At 39.7% G+C, this 26,561-nt stretch overlaps 1 protein-coding gene across 1 annotated transcript in view; it reads left to right on the forward strand.

The window, feature by feature from the left end:
• The window catches only part of Nos (Nitric oxide synthase), a 224,753-nt gene that overhangs the window by 148,329 nt on the left and 49,863 nt on the right, over positions 1 to 26,561 (forward strand). Inside the window, exons 15-18 of the mRNA XM_080275461.1 lie at positions 8,733 to 8,909; positions 23,170 to 23,353; positions 25,346 to 25,351; positions 25,437 to 25,572. Coding sequence (XP_080131587.1) covers positions 8,733 to 8,909; positions 23,170 to 23,353; positions 25,346 to 25,351; positions 25,437 to 25,572 — 503 coding nt within the window. The remainder of the gene's footprint in view (positions 1 to 8,732; positions 8,910 to 23,169; positions 23,354 to 25,345; positions 25,352 to 25,436; positions 25,573 to 26,561) is intronic.

The following is a 26,561-nucleotide window of genomic DNA, read 5'->3' on the forward strand; positions in this document are numbered from 1 at the left end:
CATGTTGGGGGTGTTCTCATTGGCTGGTGCATTGTGGGGTTTTCCCGGGCACCGGTTGGCTACCACATACGAGCAGTTGATACACCTTGCATCCCAATATTGCACAGAACCATCAGCTGCTACCTGTTTCAGCACCATCTATCTATCTATTGCCAGATGCCTCAGTCCCGTTTGGGGTGGCCACAAACAAATCGCCTCCAAGTCGCCCTGTCCCCCGCCATTTCACTGCCCTGCTCCCAACTCACACCCCCCTCTCTCATATACCTTTCCACCCCATCCCTCCATCTCATCCTCGGCCTCCCCCTCCCTCTTCCCCCCTCCACCTCACTCACATACACTCTCTTCGTCAGTCTTTCACCCTCCATCCTCTCCACGTGGCCAAACCACCTCAGTGTGTTCCTCATAACGCTTCCTATCACATCCACATCAACACCACAACGCTCCTTTATATTCTCATTCGTCAGCCTGTCTCTCCATGTGATTCCACAGGCTCCTCTTAACTCATTTCCACTGCTCTCACTCTTGACTTGTGTCCTTCCAACAACGTCCAAGCTTCACTTCCATACGTTAGAGTTGGTATCACAATACTGTCATGTAGTAACTTTTTCACTTGCATGCTCACTTCCCTGTTTCTTATCACTGCTTTCAAAGAACCAGCAACCTTTCTTCCCTGCTGTACCCTTTCAAGCACTTCACCCTCCAAACCTCCATCCTTACTCATCACACTACCCAAGTACTTAAACATACTCACATTTTCCAGTTCCTCACCATTCAACCTCGCTGTACATTCATTGACTTCACCTCTCTCAATGATCATCACTTTACTCTTCCCTACATTCACCTTTAGATTCCGTTTCTGACACACTCTCCCAAACTCATCCACCAAGCCTTGCAGCTCCCCTTCGTCTTGGCCAAGAGGCCAAAATTGCCTGTGTCAGCTGTGGTAAACATAGTCTCACCACTTATCAGGGGGCACAAGTTACATTATATTTTTCGTCATCTATTAATTTTCTCTCGGATTTATTTTATAATCTTTGGATGTGATGAGAGAGAGAGGGAGAGGAGAGATTTATTATCCTTTGTTAACTTGGCTGGAGAGAGAGAGGAAGAAAAAGAGTGAGAGTTAATGCTTATGTCAGTTGCATAGAGACCAAAATCACCTGCATCAGCTTAAGTAAACATTGTTACAGATAAGAGGACACAACTTGTATTTTTCCCCTTTTATTTAATTTTCTTTCTTTCTGTTGCTTTCTTTTGTAGTCATTAGATGCAACTTGAAAATTAATAAGAGAGAGAGGAATAGAAGTAACAGAAGAAAAGGAAAATAAGAAGAAATGAGAAAAGAGGAAGAGGAAAAGTGGGGAAAAATAGAGAGGGAGGAGACAAGAGCGATGGATTATGTTATGGTCTGTCAGTGTGAGCTTTTATACTGAAAAACATATTCCTATGTACAACAGTGACTGCATAAACTGGCCACTGTACAAACACTTACAGGGTGGGCATGGAGAGCCAACTGTATGTATGTTTTGGATGTATCTATTGTTTATTTTTGTTTAAAATTGCTTTGCATAGCATTTTAGGTATAAGTTGGTAGTGGTCAAACACCAACTCCCCCCCCTTCTCCTTCAGGTTATACAGTATATTCTGTAACCACAGTACAGTACTTGTAACACTTGGACCTTCCGGTATGGTTCAGTGACATTTTATGATACTTACTACAGAATTTAAGTTTTTTCTATGTTTGAACAGTTATCTAGGACAGGTATAGTGTTTTAAAAGCAATTAGACCCCCCCTTGGGGGGTTGGGGAGGGTACTGCATCACTATCCCTCAGTACATTAGCCACCAGTACCCCCTTAGCAGCTTTACATCTGATACAAGAGAGTTTACTGTATAGGTGTCAAATGTATTCATCAAGATTCAGAAAAATTCAGTATGTCATACCACTGTACTTTTATAAATTTTTTGGCAAATACCCAAACATGAATGGACAGCAAAGGTGTAAAGTAATCTTGTATTAAACTCTTAACACCATAATCACAGGTCCTCTCTCAACAAAATGAATATGGCAGTGGCAGAAGTTCAGTTTAAATAATGTTATCACACAGAAAGTTTCAAGAGTTGGTACTCCATTAACACTGAGATTCCTATTATATATATATATATATATATATATATATATATATAATTTTTATATATATATATAAAATTGATATTATTCATTTGAGTATGAGATTCTGCCAGATACAGAGTAAATTCTGTACTCTTTTCATATTTCTAAGTTGGTTGTTGCTTGAGTAGATTGCTGCTGTAACACACGGGACTAACATAGAAACAAACCACATAATGACAACCTTCTAAAGTGTTGAAAGTTACATTTATTGGAGTTACATTATTTTGGGTGAAACGTTGTGATTTATACACTATAATTATAGCATGACTATGAGCACCATAGAGAATGAATCTCTTTACATAAAATTGCTGGCCCATACTTGCAGTATCCCTGGTAGTTAATTCTATACTGCATTAAACACAGTGCAGTACTTTGGTTTTTATTGTTTTTAGAGTACCTGTAATGTTACTGAGTAATTAGAAAGGTGAAAAGATGCATGATTAGATTGTTCATCTTTTCTACTTCAGAGAGCAGATATGATTGCCAAAAATATGAGAGCTATTGACTCTCTAAGCGAGCTGTCAGATGAAGTTGTATGTCCAAATCAGGGGTGCAGTGCCAGAGTTCAAGGTGCATGAGCCCTCAAAATACTGTATCATGATGTAATATATATATATATATATATATATATGACGAATGAAGAAGTGAAAGAACGTTGTGGGGTGGATGTGGATGTGGTTGAGAAGATTAGGGGAAATACACTGAGGTGGTTTGGACATGTGGAGGGAATGGAGAATGAAAGACTGATTAAGAGGGTGTATGTAGGTGAGGCGGAGGGAGGGAGAGGGAGAAGAAGACCGAGGATGAGGTGGAGGGATGGAGTTGAGTGGTATATGAGGGAGAGAGGAGTGAGTTGGGAGGAGAGTAATCAAATGGTGGGTGACAGATTGACTTGGAGGTGTTTTGTCTGTGGCCACCCATTGCAGGATTAGGGCATCGGGCTATAGAGAGATAGATAGATAGACATTTTACCAATAAAAAGATTAATGTGCATATTATGCAGTATGCTTCAAAACTGAATATGATGCACGAAAATTAATAATAATTTTGTACTGAACAGTTTGAGTGTCCTGCTAAATTATCAATTAAGAGAAGCATTTCTCAAAAACAATTGCCAAATTGTAGGTGGTGGAATTGCACTTCCTTGAGAGTCTGGAGCACTGCACCCCTGGCCCAAACTATTCACAAATTTAAAGAAATGCATGAGAAAGAAGGAGTAACAGGAGACAGGATGTTATGAGCTTGACTCAGTCCTGTAAAAATATACTGGATGAGAACAACTAGTTAAGAACACAGTACAGTACCTCCTGGTGATTGTTAGTGCAAAAGACTCACCAGAGGTTCATAATTTCAACCATCCTGAACCATTCTAGACTATATTCAACGTACATATGTACACTGAATCCTTCTTCTTGAACTAAGAAATTATTCACCTATTCTACAGAGACTTACCAGACATTCATAATATCAACCATCCTGAACCACTGTAGACTATATTCAAAGTAAATATGTACATTGAATCCATCGTCTTGAACTAAGAAATTATTCACATTTTCTAGACAGTAAACAAAGATTGTCTCTGTAGGAAAGTTGAGTGGAAATTTATATTCAGAAATCAGTTATCTTTTCCACATGTGAAATCGATGTGCTTTGGCACTCATAGGCATAAATGTGGTAATGATATCATTGTCAGAGGAGTGAGAATATAATAACAATTTTCCCTTGGTGCTGCATGCTCTAAAACTACACTAAGAAAAAAGTGATGATTATTGAGAGAGTAGATGATTCAGTATTGCGTGTGTGAGTATATAGAGACAGATTATTGAAAGATTTTTTTTAAGTGCCTTGATGCAGTGGTAGAAAGATAGGTAAAGGTTTAAAGGAAATGGAGCATAGAGTGCCACTGTATCATCCAGGTTACCACAGTTACCTCCCATAGGTATTACCCTAAATACTCATATGTACCAACCCATGAATAATGAACAGATGGCTGAATTGTGTAGCACCGCCTACCTACTCAGAGATTTGAAGCCTGGCCTTAATGGGCCATCAACTTTATAGGTATCAGTGGTAACCATTTGGCTACTGTGTGGATATGAGACTTTAAAGACTATAAACTGTATATGGGTTGCATTAGCTGGATGGGAAAAGAACCATAGATTTGTGAATTATATGAAGTAATAAAGAGTGTTAATCAGAGGATTAAAGGGAGTGTCCTTATATGGGGTACAGGTACTCATACTGAGAGAATGAATATGAATAGGACATTAAATATGCGATTGAGTTTGAAGGTTGAAAGGCAAGAAGAAAATGGCTGGATATGATAAACAATATGAGAAAGGGTTTGGAAACTGAGAAAGCAGTAGAGCTAAGAACAGAAATAGAAGGCAGAAGTACATACACACCTTAAAAGGGTTGCATCCCATTTTTAATTTAGTTTATCTGTTTATCTGTCTATACGCTATAGCCAGATGCCATGATCCCATAAGGGGTGGCCATTTGTCTTTGAGTTAGTTGTTTTATGGGGATGGGCACTAACCCTCCGCCAACCTGCCAGTTGACCCATAGGGAGTACGCATGGGATGGTTATATAGTTACCACCCAGCATTGTAAATGATTTCCTGGTTCACAAGAAACCATTAAGTTTGTCACTCAGTGTAAAGCCACATGAGAAGGAAAGAAGAGTATTGTAATAAAAAGTGACAGGAGAGATGGGAGAAATAGGAATAGAGGAGGGCAGACACAGAAAAAGAATGACAAAGGTGAAAGATGAAGTAGGCAGCACTACATCAAGTGAGTGGGTGATGGTCGCCACCCACCACCATAATCAGTCAAATTATTAGGTGGGAGAATCTAAGTGTATCATCAGTTGGGAGGTTCCCAGGAGGAAGCAGGACATTGGAAATGATGGTAATCACGTTATGAAAATAGTGTTGGACACATAAAGGAGGTAAATTAGCAGGAATTGTGAAAGTATAGTTATGAAACTAGAAAAGCTTATGAAATCAGAACTAGTATACTGAGGCATTAGTTACCCTGATCTTTTTCTTTTTCCATTAGTACTCAATTGGACTAGGTCTGATACTGGAGGTAAAAGTCTGGTAGTTAGATGTGTGATGCTTTGGTAAAAGCAGTATGATATAGTTGAAGGATAAAGCCTATTTTGAACCTTAAATATACTGTACTTGTTGTGTACATTAAATTATTAGATGAATAGTGATCAAAATAAATATACCGTATTACTGCGTCACAATATTAGGTACTGTAATTATGACCCAGCAGCACTTAAAGCCTTAGTATTTCCAAAGAACCATCATTTTAAATAAATTCTGGACAAGAAATAATGATTAATTAATATGAATTGACATCAAGATTACTGTTTGCTCCTCATTTATTTGAGTATTGTAGTGCCACAAAGTTTCTATAAACTGTACACCATAATTCTAAAAATAATGTAATAGTGTACCTTTAATTACATACAGCATATGCATTCCATTAGTCTTTCAAGCAGCTTGATATTGCCAGCCAAACTATCCTTGACATATGTTAAAACTCCTTTTGCATCACTTTAAACCTTGTGTTATATTATGGGTAATGAGCCCTTTTTTTTTTTTAATGTGTGTGTTGTCTTTTATGAAGTACTGTATGTGTGTTTATGTCAGTTAAATTTATAATAGATGCATGTACTAAACTCACTGCTTTACTTTCCACTGGCCCTATTATTGTTTTCTCCCATAGCTTACTACTCAGGCTTTGATAGATACATGGGGTATAGGTTGCCTTCTGTACCTGTCATTGGTTCAGGTACAGTTCATCCAGAGTGTTTAGGAAATTTATGTACAGTAGAATGATAGTACAGTAGTCTGATGGCTCAACCATAGCAGCCACATAGACTATAAAGGGTACTCTGTATTTAAAGTTTATTGGATGTTGAAATTGGAGGTTAACAAAACAGAGTTGTTATGTATTGTACATGAGTCACGTAGGTGGACTTGTGTAATTATGCCAGACTGGTGTACATTGTGTGTGTGTGTGTGTGTATGTGTGTGTGTGTGTGTTTGGATATTTATTGGTTTATAAAGTACAGTGCCCTCTCACAATGAACGGGTTTATGGGCGACAGATGAGCTCGTTCACTGCGAATTCGTTCACCGTGAACAACGTATCTTATGGGAAAAATAGCTTATGGGCGGCACCGCTTCCTCTAAGTCCTCTTTTTGACCCATAGAGATTACTAAAGAGCACATTTCAAACACATACAGTACAGATATATAAAATATAAAACACATGGTTATTTACCTTAAGTGGAGCAGATGGCAGTCCCAATTGGCTTGAATACAGGTGGTTCCAAGGCAGGGAGATGCACTTAGGGTGTCCCCACCACATTACCTTCCACTCCCTTGTTCCTGTCACCAGACTCACCTTCATCACTTGACTGAACCACTTCCCTACGTGCCTCTACCTCATTCACCTCTCCCATAAAACCTTCATAGTCCAAATATGACACCACTGACATCAGTGGAAGTTTAGCAGACGATGTAGAGGCAACTGGCTCGTGTTGTTTTTGAGTTCGGTAGTAGCGTGTGATGAGTGTTTTTCTTGTGTTGACTTCCATAGTGTGCCTTTCAGTGTAATAACGAAAAGTGGTTTCTATTCCACTGAGCACTTCCTGTGTCCTAAGGTAACTGGTTTCATTTGTCTTGACCTCTTCTCTCAGAACATCCACTGCTGCTAAAATTTTACTAATCTTTGACATAGGCAAATCTTCAACCTTCACTGGATTCTGTTCAGACAGGTTGCTCAGAACTGGCTTCTTGTGCAGTGTCTACTAGGGGAGGGGGGGGTCATTCAATATGTGAGGTGGCAGTTATGGTCTACTGTTTTCCCTGATTTCATTCACTCGGGATTCAACTTGTTCACTATGGTTTTGTGGATCTGATTACCCCCTGCTCGTTCACTAGGCAAATCATTTACTCTGAATATGTTCACTGTGCGAGGGCACTGTACCATATCTGTATAAAATGAACAAGTTTATCATTAATTCCGCATCTTTAGACCTTAGAAATTTGTGCTATATTGTACCAGGAGTAAGTATGATATAGATGCTTTCTAGCAAAGAGAATATTGAATTTTTATTCGAGTACTGTATTAATTTTAAACTAATTTGTAGATGGTATTTAGGAATGCAGTTATCATCATGTTCAGCTTTGTACAGTGATACGATGAATGTGTAAGTTTTGTATTACTGTATATTTATTTTGAACTTTGCAGTAAGTACTCCTATTATTTCATACTTCTGATTGCTGAAAGTGAAGTTACAGACTGAATAAACTTCTTAGTATCTATTTATCTACCTTAAGCCAGGCACCTCAGTCCCACAGGGGCGACCATGAATAAATCACTTCTATTGCGCTGTCCTCCACCATAAGGCTGCCTTTCCTTCATCTTATACCATATAGCTCTCCACCCTGTCCTTCCACCTCATCTGTAGTCTCCCAGTCCCCCTCCATCTCATTTGCATACACTCAACTAATCTGTCTCTCACTCACCATTCTCTCTATGGTAATTCTCTCTACTCTACAGCAGTTTTTACCATAAAGCTGTTAATCATCACAAGAACACTTTTCACTGAACACACGACTATTCATGGTACCATAAGTGGTCTGGATGTGTAGTGAAGGGTCAAAGTATGTACTGCATATACTAGCATAGATCTCGCTTGTGTATATCATTATTTCTGAAAATTGCTTATGGATTAACATTTGATACACACTGATACACCCAGTCATAGCATAAAATCCATTTTGACAATTATTTTCAGCCATATGTTAGATTTTTTTCTTTTCTTTATCTAAACATGTACTCATTCACTTGAAAACTTCCCTCACTTAACACAGCTTTCACCTCACATGGTAGTTTTTAAGAACACACCTACAGTGTTACATGATAAATTACTGTACATGGCCAAACCATCTCAGTGCACTTCTAACATTTATGAGCATATCCACTTCAATACTAGAATGCTCCTGAACTTCCTTGTCTCTCTCTCTGTCTCTCCACATAACTCCACACATTCCTTCCAGATAGCTAATTTCCACACCTCTCACACTGAACTTTGTCTTTCCAGCATTGACTGTGGAAGGCAGTGATATGCAGAAAATGTTTGGTACTGAAAATGTTATTAGCAGTGATAATGTCATAACTAGTAACTAATACTAGTAATTGTCAGTGAAAAAGAACTATACTGTACTCTAAGGAAGTAATTGTGTCAGTGAAGATTTCTGTAATGTGATTACTTATCATATTTATACCATATTTGTATTTCACACCCATATGAAAAATGAGCACTAATAATCCCCCATATCACAGTGCAATAGTCACAGCTGTCAACAGTGATAGTTCACCAACCAGTACCATTGTCAGTTTGGATACACTTTACCATGTGTCATCAGTTCCTAGCCTTGTCATATTTTTTGTTTTTTGTATGCTTCTTATGTCATAGCCTGTCATTTTACTTTGCACAGCGATTTTCTTGCCTTCATAAACTGATTGTCCTGGCAGCATGCACCGGAGTCTTTCCTTCATGCGGATGAACAGCCTGACTGAGGGGGCAGCAGCAAGCAATGCTGGGGCTGGAGGGACAGGCCAGGAGAATGGACTGTCTAACTGTAACATCCGCAGTTCCATTGCCTCAGACATTATGTCAGAAGACAACTTTGGCCCACTCAGCAATGTTAGGTGAGAAACACTGCAACAGATGTTCTAGGCTTCTTGTAATGGGTGCAACAGTAATTTTTGTGTGTCAAAGGTTGTTTTTGTCTGTTTGATACAGTGTGTTGATGGCACACCAAAAATTTCAATTTTCCATTTTATTTGTTTGTTTAATTTATTCTTTCTATAGTATATACCTCAGGCAGAAGGCTTATTCTGAACTGTTTATGAGGCAAGAATGGTAAGTACTTTGCTGTAGTTTTTTTTTTTTTTTTTTTTTTTTTTTTTTTTTTCAGTCTGGCATTACAGGTACAGAAGATTTTCATATTCACTAGTTAACTGAGACATCATTATTGTTACCATCAAAAGCCTGAGGCAGTCCACTGCATATATGGGTCACCGCCCAGCAACCCTTATTGTCCATCTGTTTTATGAAAGATGTGACCTGCCTGCATCCACTTCTGCTGTTTAGTAAAATGTATATCCTCTGTTTTCATCACATTTCCAGTATCCAAGAAACTTTTTTTTATCTCTTGTTGTTGCTGTTGTTTCTTAACCCACCTGTGAGCAGATTCATCTACTACAAGTCAGCATCTGCATCTTTGGGATTGCCCTACAGGCACCATACACTACACACACTGTTCAGGGATCCAGTGCCCCCATGTGGTAGACAGCACTTCGCCCTGGCTGGACCAGGGTCCTTCCCATGGCAAGGTGCTGGGGAAATATGAAGAGGCTTGGCTTCTGGGTGGATATTGCCGCTGCTCCACCCAGGATGCATAGCACCATCATGTGTAAGCTCCTTGTTAATGCCTTTCTCTCTTTGCTACTGCACCTTACATAATCCTCTTGGTGGTAGGTGGTAACAACCATCATCCACTCACTTGAAATACAGTAATGCTACCTACTTCTTTACCTTTTATCATTCTTTTTTGTGTTTTTCCTCCCCTCCTTCCTGTTTCATCCATCCATCCTGTCACTTTTTAAAACTTGTCTTTCCACATTAAGGAACTCTACATTGAGTGACAAGCCTAATGGTTTCCTGTAACCCAGGAAACCACTTATAACACTGGATGATAGTCATGTAACCAAGCCCTGTTAAGCTACGAGAAGAGGCTGGATGACTGCATCGCTGATGCCTGTCCAGGATGCAACACAGCACCCCATACTATTAAGCACATTATGGAAGACTGCATTGCACACAATCACCTACACCAACAACACAACATACACTCTTTGAGAGCTCTGTGGGAAAGCACGGTCTCGGCCATGGCCTTCCTAAGGGACTCGGGGCTGTTCAGCCAGACTTCCTAGGGAACATCTACTACTACTGCTCACCTGTGATATCCCAATTTTCCCTCTTCTAATTACCACCTTAAATGCTATATTCTTCCTTTCAGTGAGCTTTAGATTATCCGGTTTACCTCCTTTCTAGCCCTATTTGGCAGCCAAGTATTCCTCTTTGATGCCACCCCTTTTATATTCCCAGGAGTCTTCTTTTCTCTTTAACTGCGACTTCTGCTCCCTCATCCCACCACCATGTTACCTTATGTCTTGGAGGGCCCTTCTTCCATCTACGCACTGAATCAGTAACTCTCGAGTGATTGTTCTTGAAAGCTTGCTGCTGTTCATTAACACTTCTGTCAAGAGCTCCCTGTTCAGCCATTATTATACTCATCTCACTATAGAAGGCATCCTTGACACCTTGGTTCCTTGACTTCCAAATTTTCCTCCTGAGTGCATAGGTCTTCTTCTTTACTACCCACTCCTTAAGCATCATATAACATTTCAGTAATTTTTACTGCTGCACACACTCCATGCCTCCTATAGCTTTAACATCCCTCACCAACCTCCCATCAGTTCTCCTGACTCTCAATACATTCATAACACATTCCACCCATTTTTCCTTATCCAGCACACCCACACCACCATATCCATCTACACTCCCCTGCCAGAATCACTTATATCTGCAGTCCCTCTCAGGAATCATTCTCACTGCCCCTCCCCTAAACCTGACTTCCTGTATGCAACTGACATCCACCTGCCTCCTGATCAGTGACTCCCCAACTTCCCCTGCTCTACCTTTCAAACTATCCACATTCCACCATGTCATTCTGGGTGATTTGATTTCCACAGGGCATGTAGACTTTTATTCAGTGCCATTGCTCTGACACCAGTCTTATACTGTACCATCATTCACACCATTACTTTCATACCACAGTAGCTTAATTAGGGCATAAGTAGGTTATAGAATAAAGGTATGAATGGGTACATTACACACATAAAAATAAAAGGTACATATTATTACAAGTAGAAGTTTGCCAAGAATCTGCCTGCCAGCACTGTGCATGCATTCCATATTCGCCATTCATCCTCAGTTGACCGGAGAGTATGTGTGCTTCAAATACCCTTTTGTTGGGTACTTCATATTGCTATCACATGAAAATATTTCTTGTAACACTTTCTTTTGCAGCAACCAGCAAGGAAGAGTTGGTGAAGTTTTGATCATGACATTATGATCCATAGGAATGATGGTGGGGAATGCAGCCAGAAGCCAGTCACTAGATCCTAGAATTGAGCCTTACACACCACCAACCCCTGCTCAGACGTCCATTTACCCTTAGGTTAATCATTGCTCCCTGGGTATACTGCTTGCACATTAGAATTCATTTACTAGATGTAGCTTATTCATTTGTTTTTCTTACAGGATTTTTCAGTGGTACCATACTGTCTAGACAAAAATCCTTGGAGATCAGCATAAAAGAAGTTTTGCTGTATTTTCATAGTGATATGCAATTCCACTACATAATTAATGTGTTGAAAACAGCCTTGTTCTTAAGACAGGAGGTAGGTGGGGAATTGAAAGAGATGTGCTTGGAAATCTTCCCACCCATTGGTAACATGGAAAGCAGTGTAGCTAAGGATAATCATGATGATATTGTTGTCCAGCTTGTAAACTTATCTTTTGTTTGTAGATGGAGAAGAGGATATTAAAGTACATTGTGTATAGGGTGTCCTGGGAATTAAGGCCGAAGTTTGGGAAATGATAGATGAGGGAATTCTAAGCAAAAATGTTAAATGAACATGTATCCAAATCTCAACCGTTACAGAGCTACAATTACTGATGACCTAATGGGCAAAAATGGTCTCCTTCATAATTTTCCCAGCAGGTCATCAGTAATTGTAGCTCCGTAATTGTTGAGATTTTGACACATGTTCATGTAAAATTTTTTGCTTAGAATTCCCTTATCTATCATTTTCCAAAGTTTTGGACCTAACTCCTGGGACACCCTGTATAAGATAAGGAAGTGGGAGTAGAAGGAAAATGATGCCAAGAGCAGAGAAAGTTTCAAATGATTGTAACTGGAAGCTTTACAGCCAGATCTATCTCCTTTTATTTCTCAGAAGGATGCAAGACACTACAGAAAACTACTATTTATTGAAAATGTTTCATATTTATGGTAGCTCTGTACAATAAGATGTTCAGATTCTACATGATGGTGTGCATGAGATTTTTTTTTCTGGAATTCACATGTTTCAGCTGTGACAAAGTTCCCACCTCCAGACAAGACAGTCAGCATCCCCTGCTTTTACTCTTTCATTCTCTTCCTTGGTAAGTAATGATTCCAGTATGTTTTTGTTACTTTATCATCTAAAATCATACTGCAGTTGTGCTGTACAAATGACATCATCTGTGGGAATTAAATAATTAACTGAATAAAACAGCAGTGGGATGAACATTCATTTGATGAATGAGTTTGTGAGAGTATGTAAAAAATGGAATCTAAAGGTGAATGCAGGGAAGAGTAAAGTTATGGTCTTCGAGAGAAATGAAGTCACAGAATGTACAGTGAGGTTGGATGAGGAGGGAATGGAAAATGTGAGTGCATTTAAGTACCGTACTTGAGTAATGTAATGAGTAAGGATGGAAGTTTAGAGGGTGAAGTGCTTGAAAGGATACAACAAAGAAGAAAGGTTGCTGGTTCCTTGAAGGCAGTGATAAGAAACAGAGAAGTGAGCATAGAAATGAAAAAGTTACTGCATGGCAGTACTGTATTTTGATACCAACTCTAACATATGGAAGTGAAGCTTGGACCTTGTTGGAGGGAAACAAGTCAAGAGTGAGAGTAGTGGAAATGAGTTATTTGAGAGGAGTATGTGGAGTCACATGGAGCGACAGACTGACAAATGAGGAAGTGAAGGAGTGTTGTGGTGTGGATGTGGATGTAATAGGAAGGGTTAGAAGAAACACATTGAGGTGGTTTGGCCATGTGGAGAGAATGGTGAGTTAGAGACTGATGAGGAGAGTGTATGTGAGTGAGGTGGAGGGGGGCAGAGGGATGGGAAGACCAAGGATGAGATGGAGGGAAGGAGTGGAGAGGTATATGAGAGAGAGGGGTGTGAGCTAGGAGCAGGGCAGTGAAATGGCGGGGGACAAGGTGACATGGAGGCGATTTGTTTGTAGCCACCTCTGATGGAGGCATCTGGCAATGGATAGATAGAATATTCAGTACGCATATTGTGCTATATAATAAGGTTGTCATTACTGTGGATCTTGACTCATGCTGCCATAGAATTCATACTGCCATAGAATGTTGGACGGCAACAGTCCCCCCATAGTATACGATTATACTGTATCAGTAATGATACATTAATACTGTAATTTTAATACAGTAGTACAGTAGCATTAGTAACAATGTGTCATTTGAATTGAGCATTACAGTGTTTGTAATATGAAACAGCGTACATAATTTGAGATGAAATTTTTCCTTAATTTGAAGTGAAATTTCTTTGGGGGAGGTGGTGGCAGAATCAGTAGAGAGGCGCCTGCAGTCCTAATGGACCCAAGTTCGAATCCTGGTCGGGGCAGGGAACAGTTTAAGGATTTGAATTTCTTGAAAAGCAGACTTTTCTGATCTACCAGATGACCCGCCAACATGTCATAAAAATACCCCCGCTAATACCAGTCCACCAGTCCTGTATGAGACAGCCCTAGCATGTATTCAATGTGGATGGTGGGTGTTAGCGCCGAAGTGGTGATATGTGGAGATGTAGGAGGACTACTGGGCCCCATGGAGGACCACTGGGACTTGGGAATGTGCCCTGAAGCCTTTGTCCAGAGTTGGACAAGTAAAATAAAAAATAATAATAAAAAAAAAGTTAAAACTGACAGTGTATCAGATCTGGAGAGGGAATGTCATTATGCTTAAATTGACTAGAGCATCGCTTAACTGAAACTTTAAGTAGGAAGTTATTCGTGTTTAAATTATAGTCATCCCTCTTGTTGTGCTGTTCTGTCATGCAGGGATTTGTTTTACACATGTTTTACACTGCCAAAATGTGATCCCAATCCATAATGCCTGAATTTTATACCTAGATAAGTGGGCTGAGCTCAGCTGGAAACTGAAGATCTTCAAAATCTTCAGATTTTGATTAATTATAACCCTAGTTTTCTAATGTCTGTGACAATTTATTACCTGTAATTAAGCAGTATAATAGTAAACCAACAATATTAAACATCTGCAGTAAGATTACACCTTTTTTGTAAAAGATAAATAAGATTGGGGAGGGGAAGTGAAAGGAGGAAAAGCAAAAATAACTTTATGTTATCATCCACTCACTTGATGTAGTGCTGCCTACTCCTTCCTTAGCCTTTATCATTCTTTTTCTGTGCCTGCCCTCCTCTCTTCCTATTTCTCCCATCTTTCCTGTCACTTCTTATTGCTTTTCTTTCCTTTACAGGTGGCTTTACATTGAGTGACAAGCCTAATGGTTTCCTGTAAGCCAAGAAACCATTTACAATGCTGGGTGGTAACCATATAACCAAACCATACGTGCTCCCTACGTGTCAACGAGTGGGTTGGTGGAGGGTTAGTGTCCCTCCCCGTAAAACAACTAACTCAAAGTCAAATGGCCGCCCCTTATGGGATTATGGCGTCTGGCAATAAATAGATAGATAGAATTCACATAGGAGTCATTGTTGTGAGAGTGTGTACCTTCTGACTGTGTTAACAAACCACCAAACCAGTAAGGGAATGAGCAGAAGGCCTACATTGCCTCTCTGTTTATTCATTTTTCTATTTACCTTTCCTCTGCAGGTGACAGGAGAAGAAGTGAAGAATAGTGAAAGAGAAAAAAGGTAGGAGAGAGGGAGAATAATAACAAAAGGAGGAAAGTAAAGAAAGAAAAAGGAAAAAAGAGAGAGGATGAGAAATGACAAAAGGGAATGAGGGTTAAGGAAGGAGAGAGGTACTGTAGAGAATGGAGATAACTCAGATGCTCTTGCCAGCTATAATGAGGCAACAATAGTTAATCCTTATAACACAGATATCATAGGGGTCTTTTTTGGCTGGGAGGGAGAGTCTAAGTCTTTCTGGTAGTGATAATGCCTCTTACCCCAAGTCAGTGTATGTTACAGTGACCCCTACTTTATACTGATTCTCTTTACATGAAACACATTCAACAGGATAGTATAAACCACTATCAGATTCAGTCAGTGCTGTCCTATCCATGATTTACTCGCCTCTGTTGGTGCTTAATTTGTGTTTTTGCTATGTAAAAGGATATTTTTTTAACTGTAAAGTAATTACAATAGACAAAACTGTAAAAAGAGTCAGTTAGCTGATATTAGATGCTACCACCACACCAAAACATAAATCTATGTATCTATCTATCCATCTGTCTATCTGTCTGTCTATCTATAGCCAGATTCCATGATCCTGCATTGTGGCCATTTGTCTTTGAGCTACTTGTTTTACAAGGAGGGGCACTAATCCCTCGACCAACCCACTGGTTGATTCATAGGGAACATGTATGGATTGGTTATGTGGTTACCACCCAGTGTTGTACATGGTTTCCTGACTTAAAGGAAACCATTTGGCTTGTCACTCAATATAAAGCCACCTGAAAAGAAAAGAAGAGTAATAAAAAGTGACAGAATAGATAGGAGAAATAGGAAGAGAGGAGGACAGATACAGAATTATCCTAAGCATGGTCTGTGCATTTTAATGTTAAGAAAAATAAGAATAATAGTTTTTGAGCTCTATAGTGACAACAATTAAGTTAAATTGGAGGAAATTTTTCAAGATCAAAAGGGGGACTTTGTGGATTTTTTTGGATTTTGTTAGACACATTAGCCAAAAACAATTATTTAATAGAATGTCTTTTGCAGTTTTTTTTTTTTTTTTTTTTTTTTTTTTTTTTGCAAAATTTTTTCCCATGATGAATTGGCCATGCAACACAAGGGATCACTGTATTTAAGCTTCTCAAATGCCACACTTATGTCTGTGTTATTTCTGAATATCAAGATATATCTTTAGAAAGCACTTTTGTAAATAAGTTTGGCCCTTTAAGGGGGAAAGTAAGAGTCAGGCTGGAGATGAAGTTAACATGGTAACTCCTGTATAATGGGCTTCAGTTGTCTGTCATGAGTGGATCCATCATTTGCACTACCTTAGGTTAACATGTCAGCAGCACAACTCGGGGGATAGCTGTATATTAGGCAGTGGCACGGACATCTTAATAAAAATATATGTACCCTCTTTTATGGTACTGTAGACTACATGTTTATTCCAAAATCATCTGTTGTACAACAAACATAAGTCTTGCACTGTACTTATGCAGTATTTGTATATTGTGCTGTACTCAGCTGTGTTTCCAAACGAGCACCTGAACAAGTTCAGCCTTCTACTTCGGTGTCCATGCTCTTGGAAGAAACAGATCATAAGCAACCTAGCAGACTCATCACCTCGTCTTTCACAGCAAAAGCCTTGGTTAAGCGTAGCAACAGTGCACCCTACAGACTGTTACCATCGTACCAGAAAACCCTTCACCTTAGGCAAGGATATACAATGTATTGTACAAAGGAACTTAAGTATACAGTAATCTGACCTACTTCCAAGTTTGTTGGTAACTTAATACAGTAAATAAGAGTAAATTTCTCTCCCTAATCATTGATATAAAACATGATAAATGTCATTATAATAAATGTTATGAAATATAAAACATAATATATGGCTTGTGGTGGTGGGTGGATTGGGTTTGATACCTAGCCCGTCTTCTTCATTCTCCATCTTTTCCTACTTCAATATGAGGATGATATATTTGACCAGTCTTTGTCATGCAGCTCGGTCATTTTGGTTTTGACTGGTTTTATGGCTGGATGCCCATCTTAATGCCAACCCTCCTTATTTATCCAAGCTTTGGACTGGTGCAGAGTTGGGTTCTCTTGCCCCACTTAGTGGCTGGGGGAGTGCTTTTAGTCTGACTAATGCTCACAGACTCTTCTAGTTGACTCCACTTAGTCAAAGCAGTACTGTAGCCTGCTTGCCATTGTAAGGTAGCACTCCATAAACAGGCTTGTCTCCATCTTCGAAAAGCCACCACCACCTTTTCTGGCTGGCACTGTAGCTTAAGAGGGTCTTGAGAGAGGTGGGGGATGAGGTGGCCTGGTTGACCTCGCCGATGCCCTTCATGTCCCTGCTCTCAACAGGTCACCATCAGTTTTTCTGGCCGGGCTGTAGCTTAAGAGGGTGTCAGGAGAGGGGGAGAGTAGGATGAGGTGACTTAGTTAACCTCCTTCATGCCCTCCTCATCCTTGCTCTCAAAAGGCCACCATAACCTTTTCTGGCTGGGGTTTAGGCTCAAGAGGGCATTGGGAGAGGTTGAGGATAAGGTAACCTTGCCATCCTCCTCTGCACCCTCCTCATCCCAACCTCCAATGGGCCACCACCTTTTCCACCAGGAAAATTATTTTCTATAAGCATAATTTCAATCTGGGTGTGGTGACTGAGCCCTTTCATCACCAGATTGAGTCAGAATACAACAACCAAAAGTGCATCATTATCATTGTCATTATAATCATCATTGTGATAGACATCATCATCATCATCGTGACCCTTACTTCTGCATAAAGATGGGGTAAGGTAGGGTCCAGAAAGAATGAAAAAGAAAGTACTGTATATAATTGGGAGGCCTATCAATAGCATTCTCATTGAATAGGGCCTCATAATTATTTGCCATCACTCATACCTTTTAACCTCACCAAATCCATTAAAGCCACTTGAGTTCACATTAGCTAGCTTGACTGTGAGGACAGGTGCTGGAGAGGGTTGTCTTCACAGACTGGCATTGATATGACTGAGTGATAGAGCTTCCTAGTTATATAAATGTCCCCTCCCTATCCGCTAAAGGGAGGATGATGGACTGCAGAAGGGCAGTTTCAACCAGCACATCACAAGGTTCACGTTCAGATGAGCCTAGGGTTGCAACTACCATTCTACTACTACTACTGCTTCTACTGTACTACTACTGCTACTACTACTACTACTACCATCACTACTACTACTACTACCACTACTACTACTACTGTACTACTACTACTACTACTACTACAAGGATGGTGAGAGACAGAGGGATGCGGTAGAGACACTGTCAAAGCCGTGAGGGGATGGATGTTGTATGCATGAGACATGACAGCGGAAGGGTCTCAGCGAGATGTATGTTTTAGTCAAGTGTGACAGATATACAATACGTATATTTTCTGAAGAGATGACGTGTCTGGAATTAATGGGGTGGGAATGTTGCTGGAAAGAGGATAAACAGCATTGAAGGTGAGGATAGTGAATGTGAGACTACTGGTTTCATACGGAAATTTGAGCTGGAAATCAAATCCTAGCAGTTGTATTAGCACACTCCTCCCAAGCTGAGCTATTTGAGGAAGTGAAGGATAGGAGGAACTGTTACGTCTGGTGTCCGAGTTAAGTGAGAAAGAATTATTATTTTGGGTGGAGACCTGAATGGACATACCAGTAAACAGGTTTTGGAATTTGAGGGGTGCATGGTGAGTTAAAATATGGCACTAGAAATGATAAAGGTGAGAAAATATGAGCACAATGTTTACACAGACAGACAGGAAGCTGACTGGTTACTATGAGTCAGGTGGTAGTTAGAGCCAGGCTGATTATTTCCTACTTAGGAAACCTAAATGGAAACCTGTCATAGACATGAAAGTGGACATTTGGGAAGAAAGTGCTCCATAGCACAAACTGCATGTGTGCGTGTTATGATAATGAAATGTAATAGGGAAAAGAAAAAGATTTATGTAGATGATCCGTTGTGACAAACAGAAATTAGGATGGGAGAGAGACTCAGGTTAGAGCCTGAATAAATTTATTTCCTCTAATGTTTTGGGCTACACAGAACCCATCTTCAGAGAGTTTAAACAAGAAGTGACAGACCCAAGACATTTATACCCCTGGAATATCAAGAACTTCATAACTCAGACTCTCATTAATCCATACTTACCCAGATTAACAAACACTTGCCAAAAATAAGCTAAATTAATTTATTAGAAAAACCTAAATATCTTGAAAACCATGTGCCTTAGAGCAAAACTGGTGAATGCAAATCTCATTGCAAAATTAACCCATCAGATTTCAACATCCTCAGCACATTCCCAAAGCTTTAATGCCAAATTCTCAATATTTTGTCACCCTGGGGAGAGAGAGAAAGAACACTTCCCTAGTATCCCTGCGTGTTGTAAGAGGTGACTAAAAGAGGCCTTTTTGTCTCATTTTTCATACCTTGTTGTCCTCTGCTTCTGCCCTTCCTCTCTTCTTGATATTTTTGTGCTTCTTTCAGCCATTATTTTCCTCCTACTACTACCTGTATCAGGTTAGACGTATGATTTCATGACATTAATATTTTAAGGACCTCTCTTTCATATTGACCCATCCTCCTTTCCTGGGTCAGACCTTTACACCAGCAGATCAATCGAGCCACTTCATTGCTAAGCTACTTCATTGCCAAGTACTTTAATGCTAAGTTATTTTATTGCCAAGTCACCTCATTGCCAAGTCCACTTCAACACCAAAACTGCTTCAGTGCAAAGACCTCTTCAGTGCCAAGAACACTTCAATGCCAAGTTCACTTCAGTGTCAAGACCATGTCAACTCCCAAACCACTTCTGTGCCAAGACCACTCCAACAGCATGACTACTACTGTGCTAAGACCACATCTATGCCAAGACCACATCAACACCAAAACCACTTCAATGCCAAGACAGTCTCTGTGACAAGACCACTTCTTTGCCAAGACCACTTCAGCACTAAGGCCACTTCAGCACCAAGACCACTTCAGCACCAAGACCACTTCAGCACCAAGACCACTTCAATGCCAAGACCACTTCTATCCCAAGACCACTTCTATGCCAAAACCACGTTTGCATCTCCTTTCCCATTTCTGTTCTATTGCTAGTCATATACAATATCTTTCCTTGAATTAGTGCCATATGGTCATTGATACCTAGGCTAGGAATTCATTATTCAGTTCCATTCTCAGAACTGTGAAATTTGTCTAACCCACAAATTCACGACAGAGTAAGAGTCTTGCAGTACTACAGAATAGATGTGCTGGGTGCAGAACTGACTGACATAAGATAATCGATTCCTCAGTAAAACTCAGTGGAAGGCATTTCTAGGCCTGGTCCATGGGAAGGCCCAGCAGAATCATTTTGTAGACCTGGAACCAGACCAGATTACTAGAACCAGTTCTGCCAAAATTAGCTTGCTGGACCGGAATTGGGAGGCTAATCCTGGATTTTTTTCCTGGAAGTCTCATTATCTTGTAACTTCCCAGAAATAAATAATTCTTTTGCCTCCATCTCACTTGTAGTCGTAGGACCAGATTAGAGTACCAGAACCAGTTATGTCAGAATTATCCTCCATGACCGAACATGGTTAGTATACTGTGCCATACTTGTAATCACAACTGGAATAGACTAGATGTTCAGAAGATTGGTGTGCTGGGTCACTGGATCAAAGCTAGACCAGATTTTTTTTTTTTTGCATCTCATTCCAGCTTTATATTCCTGTGAATGACGATACAGCAGCACTTGCAAGATATTTTTGTTGTGGCATAAAGAAACAGGGCTGACCCTAATTACTTCCATGGACTAGGAGATGTTAAAAATGTATTTCAAAAATCACCACACAGTTTCTCATTATTGTAGAACCTTCCAGACTGAAACATCCATTTTTTAAACTAGTGAACAGTATTTTTTTTCGCTGTTTTATGATGTTGAGACAGTAACAACTCATTGGCTGTGAAGTTCCTTATGTGAGTTCATACTTTACCATTGGATTTAGGTGTTGAATCTGACTTTGTGGAGATGAAACCACGCAATTATGATGGTAAGTAGAAACTGTAATGCATGTATAGGATATGGTATGTGAGTAAGTGATGGTGCCCAGTGGCTGCCTGTTGTTCATGTGCCAGTAGCACATATCAACAGTTTAAATAATGTAAAGCTGTAACACAAAAGGATACATATTATATTATAGTAATATTTTTAATTGCATGGAGCTAATCAAGTTATAAAGGGATGTTATGTGGTTTAGCATGGAAAAATTGATTTCTAAGAATAATCATAAAAAGTATCTTGCCTAAAATATTAGTTATATTCTTTAGACTTTACTGTAGTGATATACAGAGTACTGTGGTGGTAAGACTGCTCCAGTGGTGGTAATGGCCTGGTTCTGTGAATAGGTTCAATTCCCAAAAGGTGACTAGAGATTTTTCAGTCAAGTGATCCTGCCAAGAGGAGGAGACTGGTCATCTCTCCTGTAATGTTCTGCATTACGGTAGCCTAGCCTTTGGCTCCTACACTTCTAAAGGGATAATTTGAGATTTGCTGTTGCCAATTTTAAAAACTCTAGATCATTACCATTTATACTGTTAAGCATATTTTCAGCCCATTGAGTCCCTGGTCAGCACTAATGGTAATACTTGAGGTCTGTTTGAAGTTACCCAGAAATTTCGTTAAAAAGGCATATGAGGAATATCTTAGTTGTAATACTGTTGACCACTGCAGTAGTTATACTGTTTTGGTATAAATTTGGACACTTTTTTCTATAGTACTAAATTATGTAAACATACTCTGCCTCAGTCACAGGCATCTCATCTCACCACCCCAGTGTGTTGCTGCAAAGAGACCTTGAAATGACAACTTGAAAAATTAGATGAGTCCCAGGGCTCATAAGTACAGTATTACCCTTTGTGTGACTGTTACCATAGAACCAACATTTGCTTCTGATTCACGACTAAAAATTTTGGATGCTGTATAATACAGTTTGTTGTTGTGGCCTCAGGTTTATCAGAAAATGAAAGCAGTGCACTGCAGGCTGAAGTTGCCCTTTTCTTGCGGTTCATAATCCTCATTTTTTAGAGGATAAGAAACAAGAAGGGGTACATTCATATAGCCTAGTAGCAGAGCTACCCATGTATATTGATGTCATCACATTAAAGTATCCATCTCCAGCATTAAAATTAGTGTTTTGAGGAAACTTCTTAAATTTAACCCAAAACATGGTGCAGCCCATAATTTGGCCAATGCTGCAGCCAAGAAATTTGTAAGTCCCTTGTGGAGTCACAGGTTTGGGTTACCAGGAACAGGAATATTGGTGTACCTCTAGTGGTGTTCCAGAAGGATACTATGCCTCAGGTATTCCATTAGTCCTTATTTAAAGTTACTTGACTTAAAGTTGTTTCGTTATTAATTTCCTGGTAAAATAATGACAATTCCTCACTTAAAATTGTTTGCAATTCATTGTTATTTTGAAATCAGATATAATAATACAGTACTGTAATAATTTTGGGGGGAGGGTAGGGGGATCTTTAGCCCCTCATCATGAGTCAGAAGCATGTCTCACTCAAGTTTACTTGAAGCATCATTTGGCTTGCACTTGTCCCAGACTTTAAGTGAGGATTGATTGTATTATGACTGTTTAGTTTAATTAATATAGAGGTGAAAACAGATGACCATGGGAACCATGAGAGAAAGAATATCCTCATAAACTTTTTTTGTGTGTTTTCGTTTTATGTATAAAGGCTCTTCAAGGACAAGCAAAATTAGATATTACTATGTACATTTGCATATCAGCCCTATACTAAATGATAGCATAATACTGTTTATTGCATATCTGATGTAAATAGTGTATTATCCTGGGCCATTCTTCATTTTACAGTCTTCTACTTGACCACTTCATTCCAGGGACGTAGTTTTCACTTTATTCTTGTTATCCTTAGATGATATTATTCAGATAAGGAGAGACTTTTCCAGTTGGATGGATTAGATATAGCTTCCATTAACCCATTTATTATGAGAGGTCTTTCCTAGGCCGAATGAATTTGTTTGAGATTGCAAAAATAAGTTGTAAAAAGACTTCACTGTATTGAATAGGTTAAACCACTCACATACACAACCATCACAGACACCCTCTACCCTCAGATTTGCTGTGTTTGCCCTGGGGTCAAGTGCATACCCTAACTTCTGTGCCTTCGGGAAGTATGTAGACAATTTGCTTGCTGAATTGGGAGGGGAGCGTCTCTTGAGCCTTACCTGTGGAGATGAGCTGGCTGGACAGGAGCAGGCCTTCAATCAGTGGGCTGCTGATGTCTTCAGTGTTAGTATTGTTGGTTTGTTTTTGTCCAACAGAACTAGGCCACTCCCACAACTTGAATACTAAGTCTTGGTTGCAGAAAATTTGATGAATCCTAGAATGAGTCTTTGGTTACTAATCATATCAACTGAACAATTCACTACACTTCTCTATTAACTGGACTGAAAGAGGTTAGGGACCTTCACCTAGGTAGGACAGACATTGTATCATGATGGGCAGGGACATCACTCACCATTATAAATTACCAATAAATTTCATAGGTTAGTATTAAGTTATTTGCAAAATATTATTTCATGCCTCCTCTCATCAGCATATGCTTATCTTACTTCCTCGTCACAGTGGTATGTGGTGGGAACGATAATGCACATGCATGATATAGTGCTGCCTGCTTCTTCCTTCACCTGTATAATTCTGTGTCTGTGTCTGCCTTCCTTGCCTCCTACTTCCTTTCCTTTCTGTCACTTTTTTTTCCTCCACTTAGTGTGGCACTAAACTGAGTGACAAGTCTAATGGGTTCCTGTAAGCTAGGAAACTATTTACAGTACATCCCCCTAGTATGCACCTATATGGGCAGCAGAGCACATCGCATACTAGGAATTTGCGTACTGTGAATACATAAACTTATGGGAAAAATTACATATGGGCGGCACCCCCCTTCATGGGCAACCCTTGAGACGCCTTTCAGACCTAAGTATTGTACTATACAGGGAAACTATCTAAGACATATTACCTAAGATAAAGTAAACCAACAAGATTATGGCTTAACTAGAAATCAACAAGGATATTGCTTAACTAAACCAACAAGAATATGACTGCTCACCTTTACCCATTATTGCTTCTTGGGGGGGCAATGTCGCGTACTCAGGGTAACCCCAGATTTGGGCCACTCTTCGCTGCCCGTCTTGCTTACAAGGAGTTCAGTTCACGTACTAATAAAAAATACACTAAAAAAAAAAAAAATGGTCCTCACGTACAAGGGGGATCATGTACTGTTCTTGGAATTCACGTATTGTGGGGATGTACTGTACATTCCTGGATATGTAACCATATACAGTAATCAGATCACGGGGTTATTTTGGAGCCTACTGTGGTACCCCTACTATAGTCGCGGTGCACGACTCTGAGGTTGTTATTATCGTGGCCTGGCAACCTGCCATTCAAAAGTACTTCTGATTTCATGCATAATATGAGATGCATGTGATTCGTGTATAACGTTCATGTATAATAATACTCGTGTATAATATATTCTTGCATAATAATATGATTCGTGTATAATATGATACGAAATCAGATGCACTTTTGAATGGTAGGTTGCCAGAGTTCGATAATGACAATCTCAGAGTTGTACCCTGCGACTATAGTTGGGTGGGGAGACACAAATGCAGCATCCAGCCGGGAACCAAACTTCCACGGTTTGCCATGGCAAGGTGCTGACAGCCACAAGGGAACATCAGTTCACAGGACAGGATGGCCCTGCAGGGGCAGTTGCTTGCCTGTGGTTGATGGGCCTGCTCAGCCAGAATTCCTTTGGTTGAACAGCATCAAAAACAATAGCACCAGTAGCTTCCTCTTCATCTGATCCACTGAATTAGCATCCACAACACATAAAGGCAGACAGTTCCAGTGATCATAAGTTCTGTGTGTCAAGTATTGGGGGTTTGTTCAGTGATGATTTTGGTTTGGCCAGATAATGACTTCCCTGGTAACATTTTATTTTCACGTTTTTTCTACAGTGGGAGAGGAGACAACTTTTTCAAGAATGCCAGTTTGGTATTACTTGAAGGAACCTGGTTTATGTCGTCATAAGAAAATTTACAGTAAATTAGGTAGTTCCCATTGCAAGTCAAGGATGTATTCTAAAGTATCAAAAACTTTTGCCATATGGTAGGTACCAGGAAAACACCTTCTTCAGAACAACTGGAGGGAGCCCATTAGGACTGAATACCTAACTGTTTTTTTTTATCTTGATTATTATTTTGGCTGGTGTAGATGAAACTATGTAAGGAACAAGTATATTTTCTTGTGAGGGTTGTGCCGTATATGTGAAGTAAGCAGTAATATTTGTACATGTAGTATAATTATGATGTTTGGTCAGGTTGGGTGTGAGACATTCTGCCTTGATGATGATGTAGCAATGAGGGAAGCAACTGCAGCCCTGAAGACTGAAGGATCAGCAACTGCAGAGAAAATCAAGCTCTTCCCAGCAGCAAAAACTGATGATATTGCACTTGGTCAGTAACATAGCATCGTTAGCTTGAAATAATCATGATAGTGCTCTATACAGTATGCAATTTTTAAATGAATTATACCTGTAATTTGAATTTTTAAGAACTGTATATTTAATTAGTCCATTTTGATAATTCATGAAATACTGAACAAAGCATACAGTATAAGTTGCTGCCTTTTTTCTTTCCTGCTGTTGTGTATCTTAGGCTTAGCTCCAACCTACTTATGTCTATCTTTCTATCCATCTATAGCCTGACATCCTAATCCTGGAAGGGGTGGCCACAAACAAATTGCCTCCATGTCTCCCTGTCCCCTGCCATTTTGCTGCCCTTCCCACAACTTATACCCCCTTTCTCATATACCTCTCTAATCCAGCCCTCCATCTCATCCTCAGTCTCCCCATCCCTCTACCCCCTGTGCACCTCACTCACATACACACTTCTCATTCGTTAGTGTCTCACTCTCCATCCTCTCCACATAGCCAAACCACATCGGTGTATTTCTCATAATACTTTCTATCACATCTACTTCTACACCACAATGCTGTTTCACTTCCTCATTTGCTAGTCTGTCTCTCTGTGTAACTCCACATGCTCCTCTCAGGTAACACATTTCTACTGCTCTCATCCTTGACTTGTATCCTTCCATCAAGGTCCAAACTTTGCTTATATATACTGTACATTAGAGTGGGTATCACAGTACGATCATGTAACACCCTTTATTTTATTTTTTTTTTTAATTTCCATGCTCGCATCTCTGTTTCTTATCACTGCTTTCAGTGAAGTTGCAACCTTTCTTCCCTGTTGTACCCTTTCAAGCACTTCATCCTCTAAACTACCATACTTAAGCACTTAATGCACTCACATTTTCCATTTCCTCACCATCCAGCCTCACTGTACATTCGGTGACTTCATTTCTTTCGAAGACCACAACTTCACTCTGCCCTACATTCACCTTTAGATTCTGTTTCTTACATATTCTTCCAAACTCATTC

Source organism: Coenobita brevimanus, chromosome 61 (assembly GCF_032717465.1).
Source record: "Coenobita brevimanus isolate Jiangsu-jjx chromosome 61, ASM3271746v2, whole genome shotgun sequence".
NCBI lineage: Eukaryota > Metazoa > Arthropoda > Malacostraca > Decapoda > Coenobitidae > Coenobita > Coenobita brevimanus.